The sequence below is a fragment of the Erythrolamprus reginae genome, chromosome Z, assembly GCF_031021105.1.
Source record: "Erythrolamprus reginae isolate rEryReg1 chromosome Z, rEryReg1.hap1, whole genome shotgun sequence".
NCBI lineage: Eukaryota > Metazoa > Chordata > Lepidosauria > Squamata > Dipsadidae > Erythrolamprus > Erythrolamprus reginae.
This window is the reverse complement of record NC_091963.1, coordinates 13,976,775-13,994,223: the sequence shown is the minus strand read 5'-3', so window position 1 is coordinate 13,994,223 and position 17,449 is coordinate 13,976,775. Positions and strand designations below refer to the sequence as shown.

General features: G+C 41.0%; 2 protein-coding genes across 34 annotated transcripts in view; one reads left to right on the top strand and one right to left on the bottom strand.

Annotated features, from left to right (window-relative positions):
- Positions 1 to 2,807: 2,807 nt before the first annotated feature.
- LOC139153216 (disco-interacting protein 2 homolog C-like) lies at positions 2,808 to 8,492 on the top strand. The gene is made up of 4 exons (XM_070726859.1): positions 2,808 to 2,838; positions 3,584 to 3,698; positions 5,869 to 5,968; positions 8,235 to 8,492. The coding sequence occupies exons 1-4, from the start codon at positions 2,825 to 2,827 to the stop codon at positions 8,288 to 8,290; spliced, it is 285 nt and encodes a 94-aa protein (XP_070582960.1). The 5' UTR covers positions 2,808 to 2,824; the 3' UTR covers positions 8,291 to 8,492.
- A 3,741-nt stretch (positions 8,493 to 12,233) lies between these two features.
- The window catches only part of ZMYND11 (zinc finger MYND-type containing 11), a 145,989-nt gene continuing 140,773 nt past the window's right edge, over positions 12,234 to 17,449 (bottom strand). For 14 of the 33 annotated variants that reach the window (XM_070729453.1, XM_070729456.1, XM_070729451.1 and 11 more), the window contains 2 exons: positions 16,239 to 16,424; positions 12,234 to 13,586 (listed from right to left, as the gene is read on the bottom strand). In XM_070729453.1, coding sequence (XP_070585554.1) covers positions 13,464 to 13,586; positions 16,239 to 16,424 — 309 coding nt within the window. In that variant the 3' untranslated portion in view covers positions 12,234 to 13,463. Of the gene's footprint in view, positions 16,425 to 17,449 lie in introns of all 33 variants that reach the window. The other 19 variants (XM_070729466.1, XM_070729430.1, XM_070729432.1 and 16 more) reach the window with 2 other exon arrangements.

The window sequence follows — 17,449 nt, the reverse complement described above, 5'->3', positions numbered from 1 at the left end:
TAGAGTTGTGCTATGTTCCTTCCTGCTTCAAACGCTCGACTATCATCCCAGTGCCAAAGAAGCCCTCCATCAAGGAACTGAATAACTACAGACCAGTTGCTCTAACATCTGTAGTTATGAAAACCTTTGAAAGGCTAGTGATGTTCCATTTGAGAGCCATCACGGATCCACTGTTAGACCCCCTGCAATTTGCATACCGAGCAAATAGATCAACAGATGATGCTGTTAATATGGCTCTACACTACATCCTTCAACATCTTGAATCTCCAATGACCTACGCCAGGGTCCTCTTTGTGGACTTCAGTTCAGCATTCAATACCATTGTACCGGACATTCTCTTAACCAAACTAAATCAGCTAGCGGTACCTGAACACACTTGTAAGTGGATCACAAGCTTCCTAACAGACAGGAAGCAGCAGGTGAAGCTAGGAAAAATCACATCAGATATATGTACAATTAGCACAGGTGCCCCCCAAGGCTGTGTACTCTCACCACTTCTCTTCTCTCTATACACTAATGACTGCATCTCATACGATCCATCTGTTAAACTACTGAAGTTTGCAGATGATACAACAGTGATCGGACTCATTCAAGACAATGATGAATCCGCATACAGACGGGAAGTTGAACAACTATCCTTGTGGTGTGACCAGAACAATCTAGAACTGAACACACTCAAAACTGTAGAAATGGTGGTAGACTTTAAGAGAAACCCTTCCACCCTTCCACCTCTCACAATACTAGACAACACAGTATCAACAGTAGAGACCTTCAAATTTCTAGGTTCTATCATATCTCAAGACCTAAAATGGTCACCTAACATCAAAAACATCATCAAAAAAGCACAACAAAGAATGTTCTTTCTGCGCCAGCTCAGGAAGCTCAAACTGCCCAAGGAGCTGCTGATTCAGTTCTACAGAGGAATCATTGAGTCTGTCATCTGCACCTCTATAACTGTCTGGTTTGGTGCTGCAACCCAACAGGACCGACACAGACTTCAGAGGATAATCAGAATTGCAGAAAAAACAATTGCTGCCAATCTGCCTTCCATTGAGGACCTGTATACTGCACGAGTCAAAAAGAGGGCGGGTAAAATATTTACTGACCCCTCGCATCCTGGACACAAATTGTTTCAACTCCTACCCTCAAAACGTCGCTACAGAGTACTGCACACCAAGACAACTAGACACAAGAACAGTTTTTTCCCGAACGCCATCACTCTACTAAACAAATAATTCCCTCAAAACTGTCAGACTTTCTACTAAATCTGCACTTCTATTCTACTAGTTTTTCTCATCATTCCTATCACCCTTTTCCTCCCATGTTGACTGTATGACTGTAACTTGTTGCTTATATCCGAAGATTTTTATTAATATTGCTTCTTCATTGCTTATTTGACCCCTATGACAATCATTAAGTGTTGTATCACATGATTCTTGACAAATGTATATTTTATTTTATGTACGTTGAGAGCATATGCACCAAGACAAATTCCTTGTGTGTCCAATCACACTTGGCCAATAAAAATTCTATTCTATTCTATTCTATTCTATTTCCTTAGTGGTATCCTAAAGCAAATCCAATATTTCACAGTACTATAAACTAAAGCAGCATAGTTTTATATAATTTGGCAAGCTATTAAATAAAATGTGAGTCAAATTTCTCATTGAAAGTAGAAAAGAGCTGAAGAATTATCAGGAAATCAGTTGAAACTAAGTATCGATAGGGGTTATTTCTTTCCTTTGTCAAATAGGGGCATCCAAAGCACAAACTATATTTGATCGTGTATTTTTACACTTTTAAATATCCCAAACTGAGATCCAACGTAGCTTATATAAATATTAAGATAACTTTTTAGATTGAAACCATGATCCAAAAGCAAGTTAGAATTTTTTTTATTTTTTATTTAAATAAAATAATCTTTATTATGTTTCTATATATAAAAAACAATCTAAACAAACAAAACATACAAAGAAAAAGAAAGAAAAATGAAAGGAAGTAGACAGACAAATCAGCTTATAAACTTATAGAGTATTTAAAGCGTTTAGTTTCAGGGGTGTTCAATATATGCACATAGTTATTTGCTTGTCATCAATTAATATTTTCTTTCACTACATACATATATTTATTTCTTATATAAAATACATATTTTGTCAACCATATTGTTGACTATCACTATCAAGTGACCTAATACTAAGTATATGTATCTAGTGAGTGGAATTGTGTGTTTGTTTTCTTTACTTCTGTATATTATATTGGCTTCTTTCAGTTTTAACTAAGTTTGTATCTCCCAAAGTAGTAGCCTTTACTAAAATTAGCCTCTCTACTAAAGTAGTAGTAGAATCTATTCCTTCTACCTTTTCCATGTCTGTTTGTTGTAGGCTCTGTATGAAGTCTGGATTCTGCAGGCAGAAGCTGCCTAATTCCTGCTAAATGAGAGCCTAGCGCCTCCCTTTCAGCCCTGGTTTGTTTTCTTTCCATAAAACATTTAATTAACTCCTGAAGTTTAAGCCCCCTTTGTTTGCACGGTCTTAGTTGTTGAATATCCCACCCTTTGCCACTCCTTGATCACGGATTATAGTCAGAAAGTTCCAAAGCATACGAAAGCCAACCCAGTAACACGAAGCCCCATATAAGCATTCGAAGGCTAATATTCACTGCCCACTTCTAACATATTCTTCCCCTCTTCCGACAGAAAACAGCAATGAGACTCAGCTCGCTGTCAGCGCAGCTATTATAGCACTGGCTAGGAGGAGGCTTAAAGGGGCAGGACACAATTAACACAGCTTTGGGCCATTTTCTAAGCAGCCTCTCCTCTTACAGTATGTCATATTATCAGTAAGTTACAGTTAATACCTAAAGTAATGGGAGCCGTAACGGGTGGGGGGAGGGGTTGACTGTTTTCCTCAGCAGCTCCTAATGCATTTTCTGCTTTTTATTTGTAGTTTTAACATTGTTTGCTTCCCAATGTTGGTAAAATTGTAACATGGATAGCTGTATAAGTTGTCTACAATAATATTCAAGGCTGCTTAAGGACAAATTAAGGCAATGAAAATAAAACAACCCCTAGTAAAACATTCAGAGAAAAAAATAGATGAAGATCAATTGGAAATAGAACCAGCTTAAACCTCTGGGAAAGAGAGTTTAATCTGGCATCAAAATGGATATCCGGCAAACCTCTTTAGGAACTTTGAAGCTGGAATGCTGCAAATGGAAAGAAATTTGCATGTTTCCATTTATCTAAATAAAAACACAGGCGGGAATGACTTTGTTATCCTTGTTTTCTTTGCCTACGTTAGTAAATATTATCTGAATGTTTATGGAGGGAAATTCTGTTTGCAATGATGGTGCCTTACTCTATGGAGAGCCAACATAAGCTTGCTTTTTATAATAGCTGTTCCAGTTAGTGCTTTATTTTAAACTTCTGTAGGTGTTCAGAGCAGAGGAAATAAAGAACCTGGGCTCCAATCTTCTCTGTTGCATAACTAATGAGAACTGAATCACACAAAAATCATGAAAGGGAATTGCTCTGCTCTTAGTCTTTTTATCCAACTGCAAATGTCTTGGTTTGCATATCCCACAGGATAGCAGTATTTTCAGTGAGTGTCCTTCATGATGAACGCATAGTCATTGTGGCTGAGCAGAGACCGGATTCTACAGAAGAAGACAGCTTTCAGTGGATGAGCAGAGTCCTGCAGGTATTGTTCCTACACTTATAATCATCAGAGTGGAACGGAAAGACATGATATGCCAAGGTTGCTCGCTGTTACCTAAAAGCCTAAGTATTCAGAAAGTTCCAAAGCATAGGAAAGCCCCATATAAGCATTTGAAGGCTAATATTCACTGCCCACTGCTAACATATTCTTCCCACACAAAAACAGCAATGAGCTGTCAGCGCAGCTATTATAGCAGCGGCTGTGCTGGCTGGGAGGAGGCTTAAAGGGGCAGGACACAATTAACACAGCTTTGGGCCATTTTCCAGACAGCGTCTCACAGTTACATCATCTTATTAGTAAGTTACAGTTAATAGCTGAGGTAATGAGAGCCATAAGGTGTGTGCTTTGGGGGGGGGGGTTTGACTGTTTTCCTCAGCAGCTCCTAAAGCATTTTCTGCTTTTTATTTGTAGTTTTAACATTGTTTGCTTCCCAATGTTGGTAAAATTGTAACATGGATAGCTGTATAAGTTGTCTAAAATAATATTCAAGGCTGCTTAAGGACAAATTAAGGCAATGTAAATAAAACAACCCCTAGTAAAACATTCAGAGAAAAAAATAGATGAAAATCAATTGGAAATAGGTAGGTATCACTTTGGTGGGAAGGTAACAGAGTTCTATGCAGGTTTGACAGACTGGCCACATGACCAGGGAAGTATCTTTGGACAATGCTGGCTTCCTCAGTTAGGAAATGGAAATGACCCCTGCCCCCTAGAGTCATACATAAGTGGACAGGAGAAACCTTTGATTTTACCTTACTTTTTATAATTTATTTATTTTTATTATTTATTTATTTATTGGATTTGTATGCCGCCCCTCTCCGCAGACTCGGGGCGGCTAACAACAGTAATAAAACAGTATATAACAATAATCCAATACTAAAAACAGTTAAAAACCCATTATTATAAAAACCAAACATACATACAAACATACCATGCATAAAATTGTAAAGGCCTAGGAGGAAAGAATATCTCAATTCCCCCATGCCTGGCGGCAGAGGTGGGTTTTAAGCAGCTTATGAAAGGCAAGGAGGGTGGGGGCAATTCTAATCTCTGGGGGGAGTTGGTTCCAGAGGGCCGGGGCCGCCACAGAGAAGGCTCTTCCCCTAAGTCCCACCAAGCGACATTGTTTAGTTGACGGGACCCAGAGAACACCCACTCCGGGACCCGGAGAAGACCCATAATATTTATTTTTGTACAAATTTTATTCCCCTTTGTCCATTAACTCCAGTTGCCTTCATGCCCATTGGCAATTTGAATAAATGGGATTAGTAGAATACAGTTCAGTGTATTACATTCCCTTCTTAATGGCCTTCAAGTGTTAGAACTTGATGTCCTTCATTCGTTTTGGGTTGAAGTGCGTGACTTTTTCACTGCCCAATTTACATTTTTTAAAATATCTGTTAAGGTGTAGCAATATATGTCCCCCCTTCTGGCAGTGTTTTAGAGAAGAAAAAGAGGGCCTCTTTTTTCCTCAGTGGCTGGGTTTCCTCACTTGTGTTGTGTTGTGTTGAGAGAAATTGATGGGTGAAGTGAAAGTAAACAACCTCAGTGAATGACAGCCTCCATTCCTTCCTTCAGTATTTCTTCTTACTGGTTCAGTTAAGACAACAGAAAGAGAAGGAATGGACAGCTTTAGAGTGATGCAAAAACCAGTAATAGCTTTCCGTATGCCTCAGCATTCAGTCATGATGGCCACATGTTCACAGAAATGTCTTTGGACAATGCTGACTCCCTAGGCTAAGAAAGAGAGATGACCGCTGCCCCCTAGAGTCAGACACATCCTGGACAGGGGTAATCTTAACCTTTACCTTTAATTGAATGTTGTTCCAGATCACATCAGTGCATACATGCAGTTCTACTAAGTTGCTGATAATTTCAGTCTATTTACAACAAGAATGGATTAATTGAATTCTGTGTTGACAAATTGAAAAAAAAAAGGTCTATGTTACTAATTTTTAAGTATTTTCAGATTTTTACTGTCAACATCCTTAAATTTCTTTTCTTCATAGTAATATCTATGAATCTGTCAAACTGGTAGCAGTTCGCAGTTCAGCAAAAAGAGAGCTTTTTCTAGGTCTAAAAATGTTTAAAGAAGCAATTGTGTTTCTTACATTCCTCTCTTTCTTAATGTTTATCTTGTTTTCCCCACCAGTTCTTATTCCTCTCAGAAGTCTTACAGTGGAGGGCACAGACAACCCCTGACCATGTGCTTTATACTCTACTAAACTCTTCACTCAGCTGGCACAAGTCATGTATGTACCATTTAACAAACATTTTGGTTGATATATGGCTGTGCTATTTCAAAGTCCTGATCTAGCATCTCTGCTTGAACAAGTTAGGTTTGAAGGCAGCCCTAAAGAAAGCCCTAAAGAAAGCCAGAATCTGGAGGTTAGTTTGCAAAATACCAAAGCACCTTCTAGTGGTCTAAGTCATCAATTACATTTCTGTCATCAATTACATTTTTGGGGAAAGATGCTTTCCTTCCCTCCCAGTTCCTCTTGCGGAAAGAGACTTCTATTCTATTCTATTCTATTCTATTCTATTCTACTCTGCGGACTGATGGGCTAAATGGCATACAAATACAGTCTTTGTTGTCCATCTAGACCAGGGTTAGACAAAGTTGGCTCTTTTATGACATGTGGACTTCAACTCCCAGAATTCCTGAGCCAATCATGCTAGCTCAGGAATTCTGGGATTTGAAGTCCACATGTCATGAAAGAGCCAACTTTGCCTACCCCTGATCTAGACAAAACAAGGGGAACTCTTCACTCAGCTGGCACAAGTCATGTATGTACCATTTAACAAACATTTTGGTTGATATATGGCTGTGCTATTTCAAAGTCCTGATCTGAGCATATCTGCTTGAACAAGTTAGGTTTGAAGGCGGCCCTAAAGAAAGCTCTTTCAAGCCAGGATCTGGAGGTTAGTTTGTAAAATACCAGAGCACCCTCTAGTGGTACAAGTCATCAATTACATGGAAGGCCACACCTGGCAGGCTAGACAAACAAGTACAGTAATACCTCGTCTTATGAACTTAATTGGTGCTGGGAGGAGGTTCGTAAGGTGAAACGTTCGTAAGACGAAACATTGTTTCCCATAGGAATCAATGGAAAAGCGATTATTGCGTGCAAGCCCAAAAATCAGAAACCGGCCGCCATCACCGAAGGAGGCTTGAGCCTCCCGATCCTCCCCGCCCCTTTGCCATGCATGTCATCCTGCATGCAGGATGCCATGCAGTCAGGAAGGTCCCCCCCCCAGCCAAAAACCCAAAGGCGGTCTGCCGCCGCCCGCTTGAGCCAGGATGACAGGCAGGGCGTGGAGGAATGGGAAGCTCAAACGCCGGCGGTTTCAGCTTACCATTCCTCTATGCACTTCACCCTGCCGGCCTCCTGGCTCAAGCGGGCGGCAGCAGACCACCTTTGGGTTTTCGGCTCGGGGGGGAGGGAGTTAGGAAGGTCCTCCTGCTCCCCCCCGAGCCGAAAACCCAAAGGCGGTCTGCCGCCGCCGGCTTGAGCCAGGAGGCATTCAGGGCGAAGTGCGTGGAGGGTTTGGCGTTCGGGTTCAGGAGGCTGTTGGGAAGCCCCCCGGCTGATTTAAAAGGTGACAGCCGGGCTGCGGGGCTTCCCAACAGCCTCCCGAACCCCGAACGTTTGCCGAACTTCCGGGTTCGGCATTCGGGAGGCTGCTGGGAAGCCCTGCCGCCCGGCTGTCACCTTTTAAAACAGCCGGGGGGCTTCTCGGAGGCCTCCTGAACCTGAACGCCAAACCCGAACTTCCGGGTTCGGCATTGGGAGGCCTCCAAGAAGCCCCCAGGCTGTTTTAAAAGGTGACAGCTGGGCAGCAGTGGGAGGAACGGAAATGAGGCATGCGGAATTGCTGTCTCCTGATCTCTGGAATGGCAACAGAAGCCATTGGAACTCCCTGGCGTGGAGACGAGCTCATGGAATAGAATAATACCAATACAAGACGCCATCTTTCCCAGTAGGGAAGACAGGGTAACGATGGTGGTCTTTCTTTGGAACCTAATTTGAGAGATAAGTTCTTTGATGCTGACCTTCCTTTCGGTAGAAAGGAAAACCTGGGACAGACGGGAATCTATGCCCCCAGGTGTTTAAGGGATGTGGAAGGATGAAGCTGACTTTTTTTGGTATTGATGGAGAAACCATGTTCCTATAGGATAAACATGGAAAACTGGAGGTCTGAACAGGTGCCCTCATCCAAATAGCACAATATATGAATGGCAGTAGCCCAAATGTGGGCCGCCAAGGTACCCAAGAGCTTGGTAAAGACTCGAGGAGCTGAGGACAGGCCAAAGGGCATAGCTCTATATTGATAGTGCCTGCCCTGGAAGGCAAAGCGGAGGAATTGTCTGTGGCCCTTTATGATAGGGATGTGGAGATAAGCCTCTGTAAGGTCCAAGGAGGACATGAAGTCCTCGGGATGGATGGAAGCTAGGATGGATGACAAGGAATGCATCTTGAATTTTCTATACTTTATGTACTGGTTTAATCTTTTAAGGTCCAAGATGGCTCCAACCTCCAGAGATCTTAGGGACCATGAAGAGGATGGAATAGAAGCCTAGGCCTCTTTGAGAGGAGGGAACTGGCTGGATGGCCCTAATAGTCAGATGTTGGATCGCTTCTTCCATGCGGAGACAGAAGGAGGAAGATCTAGATGGGCAAGAGATGAAATGCTTAGGAGGCAAGGAGATAAACTCCAGTTGAAGCCCCCATTCAACAGTGGAGATAACCCAGGTGTTCTTACTGGAACGGCGCCAGCTGGAAGCAAACCAGGCCAAGCGCCCCCAAATGGGAATAGAATGGCAATTACCACCTGGACCTTTTAGAGGCTCTCGAGGAGGAAGAGCCCTTCTGATAACCAGACCCTCTGTCCCTGGGGTTCCTGCCTGATTGGGAGTGAAAGCGGGAATTATACTGACCTGAGTTCCTCTGGAACGTGAACCCTTGATTTTGTTGGCGATTGGAATGCCGAAAGGACTGTTGCGTTTTGGTACTTTCTTTTTGTCAATGGCCTCTGTAAGCAATGAGTCCAAGAGGTCACCAAATAGAAGATTGCGCTTCAGAGGACCCATGGAGAGCTGCCACTTCTGCCCGCCTGCCAGGGGCGAAGCCATAGCAGCATTCCAGGCGATTGATCCAACCGCCAATCAGAAAGGAAGAACGGAAGAGGAGATAATGAAGTTAGCGCTGGAAATGGCAGCCTCAATGGAGAAAATGTAAGGCTTAATTTCCAGTGCCTGGGGTGGAAGTTAGTGTGTTCTGATCAGCCTCTGATGACACCAACATGGAGGAGCAGTGGGGGTGGGGGGTAGCACCCCGAGGTGGAGAAGGAAAGCAGGCAGCCTCAAAGGGCAAACAGCTGCAATAAAAGGCTTTTGGGGAATGCCAATCCCCCAGCCGATCAGCAGAGACGCTTTCTGGGAAGGACGGGAGAAGCTGCTCTTCCTGCGCTCTCTATGCATGACCCCAGTGCCAGACTCTGCTGTGTGTATGTGTGTGTGAGAGAGAGAAAGAGGACAGAAGGGAGAAGGGTTTCTGCCCAAAGCAGAATGAAAAAAGAGACACAACGTGTGTGTACAGAAACCTCACCTCCCTTTCCAGTTATCACGCTGAATGAAACCTGAATTCTTTCACCAAGTATTAAAGCGATCTGGACTCCAGTCTCTCTTTCCCAGTGTGAGATTGGACTAAAGCAACCCCCAGTTTAGCCCTGACTACAGAAGGAGATACTTTTCACTTCCTGTTAGATAATTTTCAATCGTTTTTGCAAGTGGGCGGGGTGGGAGATAAGCAGCTATTCGATCTACCAATCTGCAGTCAGCCGGCAGTCAGCAGAAGTAGCCTGCAGTACTGTATTTAAACCACTGTGCCACCATGGCTTTCTAATCTCTACCATGCCAGCTAATTTATGTTTGTTTTGATGACACAAGATGTATATACAGTAGTACCCCTAGATACGAGCATAATTCGTTCCAGAAGGGAGCTTGTATGTCGAGCAACTCGTATCTGGAACAAATCGCTTTAGACTTTGTTTTTCCCCTCCGAGATATCCAAAAGCAAGGATTCTTGCGCCACCTAGTGGACGCTCGGCTCGTATCCCGAATTTGAGCTCGGGACTGGAACAGAAATTTCTCTCCCCTTGTGGCTCGTATCTTGAAATACTCGCATGTGGAGCAGCTCGTATCTAGAGGTACTACTGTATATTCCATTTTGATAAACAGATGAAGAAGTCATGTCTTTAGATAGCTGGATCAGGGAGATAAGAAGAAACATGATTCTGCCTGTGATAATTTCTTTGATAAAAGCATGAATATAGGAGAAGCTAAAATGAAGGCCCTCGTGACTTAGTTTGTCTGAGCCTTTCTTAGCATTTTAAGTGGAGCTTCTATCTCAGCATCATTTTAAAAGTGTTATTTGGGGGGTGTTATTTTTTGGGGTCCCCATTCTTGTATTAATGTCTTAGATAGGACTCTGGAAAACAGCTGACAGCAATCAATTGACACTATGTTGAACAAGCTAACTTGTCACATTTATGAGATGTCATCCTTTTCCTGAGTAAAGTAGCCAACCACAATACTACAAAAATCTTTTATGACAATGTGTGTAATCTGTGTTAATTTAGGAAGGGTCAAAGTAACAAAGACAAAAAAACTAGAAGGTGCTGTTGCCTTTTCAAATACATTTATTAACCAATGTTAACACATTTAATGACTCTATATGTTGCTAGTCAGAGCAGCTTACAAAATGCCAGAATGCGTCATAGACTGGACAGCCACAATGAGTAAATTACAATGTGCATAGTGGCTAAGCTCAACACTTTAATATAGATTTATGATTTGCAGAAATAAAAGATGTTTGAAATCCAGGAATTCTAAACAATATTTCCCCCTAAAACTTATACAAAACCAGGCCACAATTTTTTTCTTGTTCTTTTGTTATTAAAAAAAAACCCCCACAGTTTTCACACTGTAATAACTTGAAAATGTGCAACCGTGTCAACAGAGACAAAAGAGGGGAAAAAAGCCAAAAAAACACAAATTTTACTTTCATGCAGCTATTTAGTTAAATATTACATATCCCGGAATGATTTTATACCCCCAAAAATAGTTTTCACAAAAACTTGCTTTTATAGGGTTGGACCGAAGGTTTTTTTCATTTATTTTAAGTAGGGTAAAGAGGAACAATAGAATAATCAAAGGATGTTTCTTTGTTGCACTTGCTCTAGGGTGAAGGCCTCTTATATAAAGTCATAACATACTTACTTGATAAAAAATTTAAGTCACTAGATAAAGTTAGTATTTGCATGAGCTAACCTCTATTTAGGAGCACAGAGGCTCCATTTATATGAGTGATTCTTTGTCTTTCAGACCTGTCTATTTTAGAGAATGGTTCCAGGGTGATGGGATATTGAAGGTCCACCAGAATAAATGGGGCAACTAGGCATTCCAAGAGATTTGCCATGAAATTTGGCAAATATAAAGATATTTGAAGGTACTGCCCTCATTTTACTAACTCTAGCTCCTTTACACTCAGGTCCCTCATTAAAACTGGTGCTCTACTTCAATTGCCATTATTAACGATCAGTATCAATGCTTCTCAACTTGAACATTATTAAGTTCTAAGGCAGTGGTTCTCAACTTTTCTAATGCCACAACCCCTTAATTCAGTTCCTCATGTTGTGGTGACCCCCAACCATAGGTCTAGCGCCAATTCTTCCAACAGAGCTTTAAGATGATTGGCAGGAAGGTTAGAGGGAGTCCCCACTGTAAATGGCTAATTGGTCAGATTGTAAAAATATGTTCCAAGGTGCCAGAATGGAAGCTTTAGTTCCTAACACCATGGAAAATGTGTTTTTTTCCCAAGGTCTTATGTGACTCCTGTGAAATTGTCGTTTGACCACCAAAGGGGTCCCGACCTCCAGGTTGAGAACTACTGTTCTAAGGGTTCAACTCCCACAATTCCCAAACCAGTGGAAGTCCACCATCTTCAAAGTTTATTTATTTATTCCACTTCTATGCCCCCCAATCCCGAAGGACTCAGTTACTTTGTTCATCAACATTGTTTTAGACAAAAGCTATAGATCACAGAAAGCTTAATAGGAGTTTATTCTTCTGATTGATCCTAATAAACTTCAGAGAAATTTCTTTCTAAAGTCCTTTTCTCCCAGTTCTCCTATTCGTATGATTCATTGTATCACCACTTTCAATAAATATCCAAGGTCTACATAAATATTTACAATTTCCTTTGTTTGAACTTAGAAAAAGAATGGTCAAGGAAGTTGGTTGGATTTTAAGACCCTCTTGAAAAGAACCCTACAATGGCAAGAGCACTAGAAGATAAGCTGGTTAAATAAAGTTTACACCTTGTATTAAAAAAATGTCTCTGAACATGGATGCAATTTATATATATATATATAAATTTATATATATACCTATACATAAAATAAACAAAAGGGAGGGAAGAGAGGGAGAAAAATCACTTTTCAACTATCGATCCATTCCTATTGGTAGCACTTCTTTATTCCAACATTCCGCAAAAGACAAACTTTTTACAAATCACAGCATCTTTAATACAGGGAAATTAACATGCATTATTCTTCATTCTAGCATAAAAATGGCAATAACCAAATATTACAGACATAACTGCTTTTGTGAAACTTAAGTGCTTCCCCATCCCTTGGACTTAATTTTTTATTTGAGTGCATAAATCAGATTAATAATCAACTAGTATTTCAAAAGGTAAAAATGGGGGACAATGGGCTGGAAGTAGGTAAAAAGGGAAGGACAAATATTACACCTTTTTCTTTCTATGCCTCAACCTTGGAACTCCATATACAAAGAAATGTAAAATTGAGCTGTTGTTGTGGGGTTTTTTTTTTCTTCTGTTCAGTTTTTGGCTTTCTTTTTACAAGTATTCGTATTAGAAGGATGAAATGTGCAAAAATTTAAATTTTAAATATTTCCCCACCCCCCCAAGATCTGGCTCAGCCTACTACTCCTACCCAGTCCCTGGTGATTTTGAAACAATAAGATCAAAGCTAATATTTTCATTATAAAAGCTAAATGATGAAGAAAAATAATAATGGAACAAACACAATTGGGGAAAGAACATTAAAAAGTGGCAGGACTACCATCTGCTGTGTCAACCCTGATCCCAAAATTCAAATTATACCTAAGCCAACAGATAATTCGTTCAAGCAGTAAATTAAGCTAAAGAAAACCAGTTCAAATAATTAAGATATCTTATATCCAGGTAGTATGCTTTTTTTCTATTTCATGATTACATTCAGGTCTCTTGAAAATGTTCCTATCACCTTTCCTTTTGTTGAATCCTTTTTAAAAATAATTTGCTGCAAATGCAACAAATTCCCTCAGTTAAAGTTTATCAAAAAGTAATGTGCTCCAACTGAGATTCAAATTACCTTTCCAGCAAAAAGAAAGGGGAAAGAGGGCCACAAGGTGATGACCATTGGAAGCAGAGAGTCAAAAACACAAGGCTGAAATTTAACTGTGCAAAACATTTTTTTACGAAAAAGTGTTTTCAAGGCTGGTGCAATAATAATAATAAGAAGAATAAGAATAAGAATAAGAATTAATCATAATGGGGAGTGAATTCACATTAATTCTGACTCCTTGGAAACCAACATGAAAAACTAGAGACGATCCCCAGCACCTGCTGTGTTAGAGGAAAGCACTGAATCAGGGCAACAGGTGAGCTGAGGAAGCTTTCATCTTTTCCGACGACAGGTACGTTTGTGCTCAGCATGCCAGTGTTCCTGTTGACACTTGATGGAGCAATAGGAAGTGTTCCAACAGCAATGATACATAGCCTCCTCTTCACAGTTGTAGCACTGAGGAGATAGAGGAAAAATAATCATGAAATAGAACTATCTTTCTCCTTCTTCTCTGTTCTGCCTGACGGGCTACTTGAGCAGCAAGGAAAGACAAACACACAAACAGAGACTGGAAGCTTCCGAAACACAAAATATATTGTTTTACAAATTGACTGAGCGCCACAATGATGGCAGAAGAATGTCTTTTTATGACCAAAAGGTCGGGATTATCTGCCAAGCTGATCATGAATGTCTCAAAACCCCACAAAGTTTGTCAAGAATGCCTCCAAACTGGGCTGCAGCAGTAGGTACTCACTCTATTGTTCAAGAATTACAGTCTTCCAAAACACAACTGTCCAAAACTGGGTTGTTTTCCAAGGATGCAAGATGGTGGTTTAGAGACGGAACTCCAGATACGTTTCGTTGTCCCTGTTAAACCGCAAACGATAATTCCTGCAAAGAACACTCCCACAAAACCTCCCCTTTGAAGCCTGCTGCAGGATTCCCTAATTACTCCCAGCTGTGATTTAAGATCTTCTTCTGCATCTGTGCAACTGCCCCTGTCCTCCCATAATTCTACGCACCCGCACATTGAGAATGGGATCATTAATCACCCCCTTATCTGACCCAGATGAAGCTCTAACTAGAGGTTCCACAGGCACTGCAGGGCCTCCACCTCTACCTCTCTAGCACCTTCAGCTTTCATCTCTCCTTCCCCTTCACTGTCTGAACCCTCCGAGAGCCACACAGGTCTCTGATGCTCCGACGCATCCTGCTCATCTGGTTCCAAATCTGTTACCAAAGATGCTTGCCATGAGCCAACATTCTCCATGCTAAATTCTCCTAAATCCTCCTTAATTCTTTGTAGGAATGGTTTCTTGCAAGTTGCTCCAAATCCAAAATAACCACATTCCATTTGGCAGCACTAGATTTACCTAGCACAAAACTCCCTTTTGACAACCCTATAGATATGTATGGCTTTTACTAGGTTCTTGTAATTATTTTTAAATTGTTCTTTTAAATATTGCTTTTATTTGTTGTAAGCCGCCCAGAGTCCTTGAGGAGTTGGTCGGCTAACTAACTAACTAACTAACTAACTAACTAACTAACTAACTAACTAACTAACTAACTAACTAACTAACTATAGTTGGGGCAACTGGATAAAGCTGAGCATTTATTGTCTGAGCATTTCCTGATTGCCTACATGGAGCTCGCAGAAGATTTTTTTTCCTGTGTGCCCTAGGAGAGAAACATCTGTTACCTAGAATTCAACTTGCAAACTTCTGAGTGGGAGGCAAGCATCTTCGTCACTAGGCCACCCTTGCACAACAAACTCCTGCATTAAACTCCATTTGTTAATTAATTGTGGGAACCAGCCAGCCAACAACCAATCATGATTTTAAATGCTGATTTAGAGACTTAAAACAAATGATTGTTCATGTGCCAGCATCACCTTAATGGTTGAGGACAACATGTCCTAACTTGGCAATGTCCAGATATGTGGGCTTCTTTTAGTTCATTTCCAAAATGGCCAGTGAGGAACTATTTTATTCATTCAATTTATATGCTCACCAACAGGCCAAATGTGGGCAGTTTACAAATGGCAAAAAATTAACTATAAGAACAATTAAATTTTAGAAGTGTTCTATAAAAACTAAGACTAGAAACAGACAACAGCACAGGGCTGGGGTCTTTTTACCTCCTCAAGGATCTTCAGTGCAGAATGCCCCCTTTTCACGGAATTAAACCAGATCCCAAGTGGAAAAAGAATTATAAAATGATTGCACATAGGGTGTGTCCAGAATGGCAACTGTGAGCTTGCAATCAAAAGCCCAAATCATGTCACAAGGGAGCTGGGATTTTTCTGCATGGTCACTGACCCTTTGCACTACAACATTCACTAGGACGAAGGGGAGCAGATACAAAGTTAATGTGATGAGTGGTTGAACAAATCAGGCTCCAAATTCCCATTGTCTGGAGAACCTTCTGTCCAAAATACTTTACAGAACTCCTGTGGTAGGAAAATACAAGAGATGTGCTATGGATGCCTCCTGGAGCTTATGGAAGAAAGGTATGCTTACTTGTACCTGCCATAAGTAAATTCATCAGAGAAATCAACAAACAGAAAGTTAAGATCACAGAGTCAGCAGAAGTATGGAAGGAAAGTAAACTTTCACAGGGTGTCCAGGGGAAAAGCATTTTGAAATTCCCTGATATTTCCCTGACATTTCCTTGTAACTTGCCCTCTAGTTAAGGCGCGGTCATAGATGACATTATACCAAACGGCTCAGCCGTGGAGAAATAGCAGTAGTTGAGGAAGCAAGTTTTTGCCACAGTTATGCTCATTTTTGCTTGACTCTGCCAGGCAGCAGCAATCCTTTTTTTTACAACATGATTTTCCTCTGACTTTTAAACATTTTAATAGTTTGGTTTTTCCCCCTGATTTCAGGAATTTCAGAAATATCAGAAATATCAGGAATTCCCTGATATTTCCCGAACTGCTGATTTCCCTGATAATTCCCTGATTTCCAGGTTTGCTGGACACCCTGCTTCATCTTTCCAAAGAATTGGTCCCAAAATGTTCTTATTATCCCAAAATGTTATTACCGAACACCCCCAACACAAATAAGAGATGGACCACGGAACCAATCCACCAGTAATGCTCCTTACCCACTGTTTTTTCTTGGTCTGGGAGATCAGCTGTTTGTGCTGGCTGTTTAATTTCTTAGCTTCTTCTCCAAATTCCTCCTTGCACTTTTCTTTTACCTGCTTTGTCTTTCGGTCAGACTCAGTCTGCATATTTGCAATGGCTCTGTTCACAGCCTGCCTTTTTTCTTCCTCCATTTCTGAACGCAGCTGGAATGTTAAAAAGCGGATGAGTGAATGGTCAGGAATGGTGTTCCCAACTCTTCCTTCCTCCAAAAACATCTTATACAGCATTGCAGGTGGTCCAGAGTTAACAATGATTTATTTACTGACCCTTTAAAGTTACGACACTGGAAAAAAAGCGACTTACGACCATTTTTTTTCACACTTACGACCGCAGCAGCATTCCCGTGGTACACGTGTTCAAAGTTCAGACGCTGGGCAATGGACTCATGCTTATGATGGTTGCAGTGTCCTGGGATCATGTGACCAGCTTTTGCGACCTTCTGACATGCAGAGTCAATGGCAAAGTCAGATTCACGGATTTATAATCGGGTTACTAATTTAGCAACTGCAGTGATTCACTTAACAGCCGTGGCAAGAAAGGACATAAAATGGACAAAACTCATTTAACAATTGTCTTAATAAGCAGTGGAAATTTTGGATTCAATTGTGGTCGTAAGTCAAGGACTATTTGTATTTGTACTTGTACTTAGTTGCTCTTAACACAAACAGTTCTAGAGGTCTAGATCCATCTAAATCAGAGGTCCCCAAACCTGGCAACTTTAAGACAAGTTTTGTGGACTTCATAGCTGGATGGAGAATTCTGGGAGTTGAAGTTTACAAGTCTTAAAATTGCTAAGTTTGAAGACCTGTGATCTAAATGGAATTGCAGGGCTCCAACTGAAAAAGAAGGAACCACCACGGGTGACAGTGGGGTAAAGGTACCTTAACTTATAGTTCCAGAGTTTTCAGTTCTCCACAGAAACAAAATACTGGACTTCCAGTATATTTGCCACCTGCCCAGAATTGTACTGTTCAAGTTTGGCAACTATATAAAAAACATACAAATTGAAACAGAGTTTGATTTGTTTGCTTTGCATTCAACAGGATGTGTGAATCCACTCACTTATGATTCATCACCAACCCCGTATTAAACTATTGCAGCCAAAACTAAGCAGCATATTCATTTCCGAGATGGGTCACATTAAGCCAGGAGTGTCAAATTCATGCCA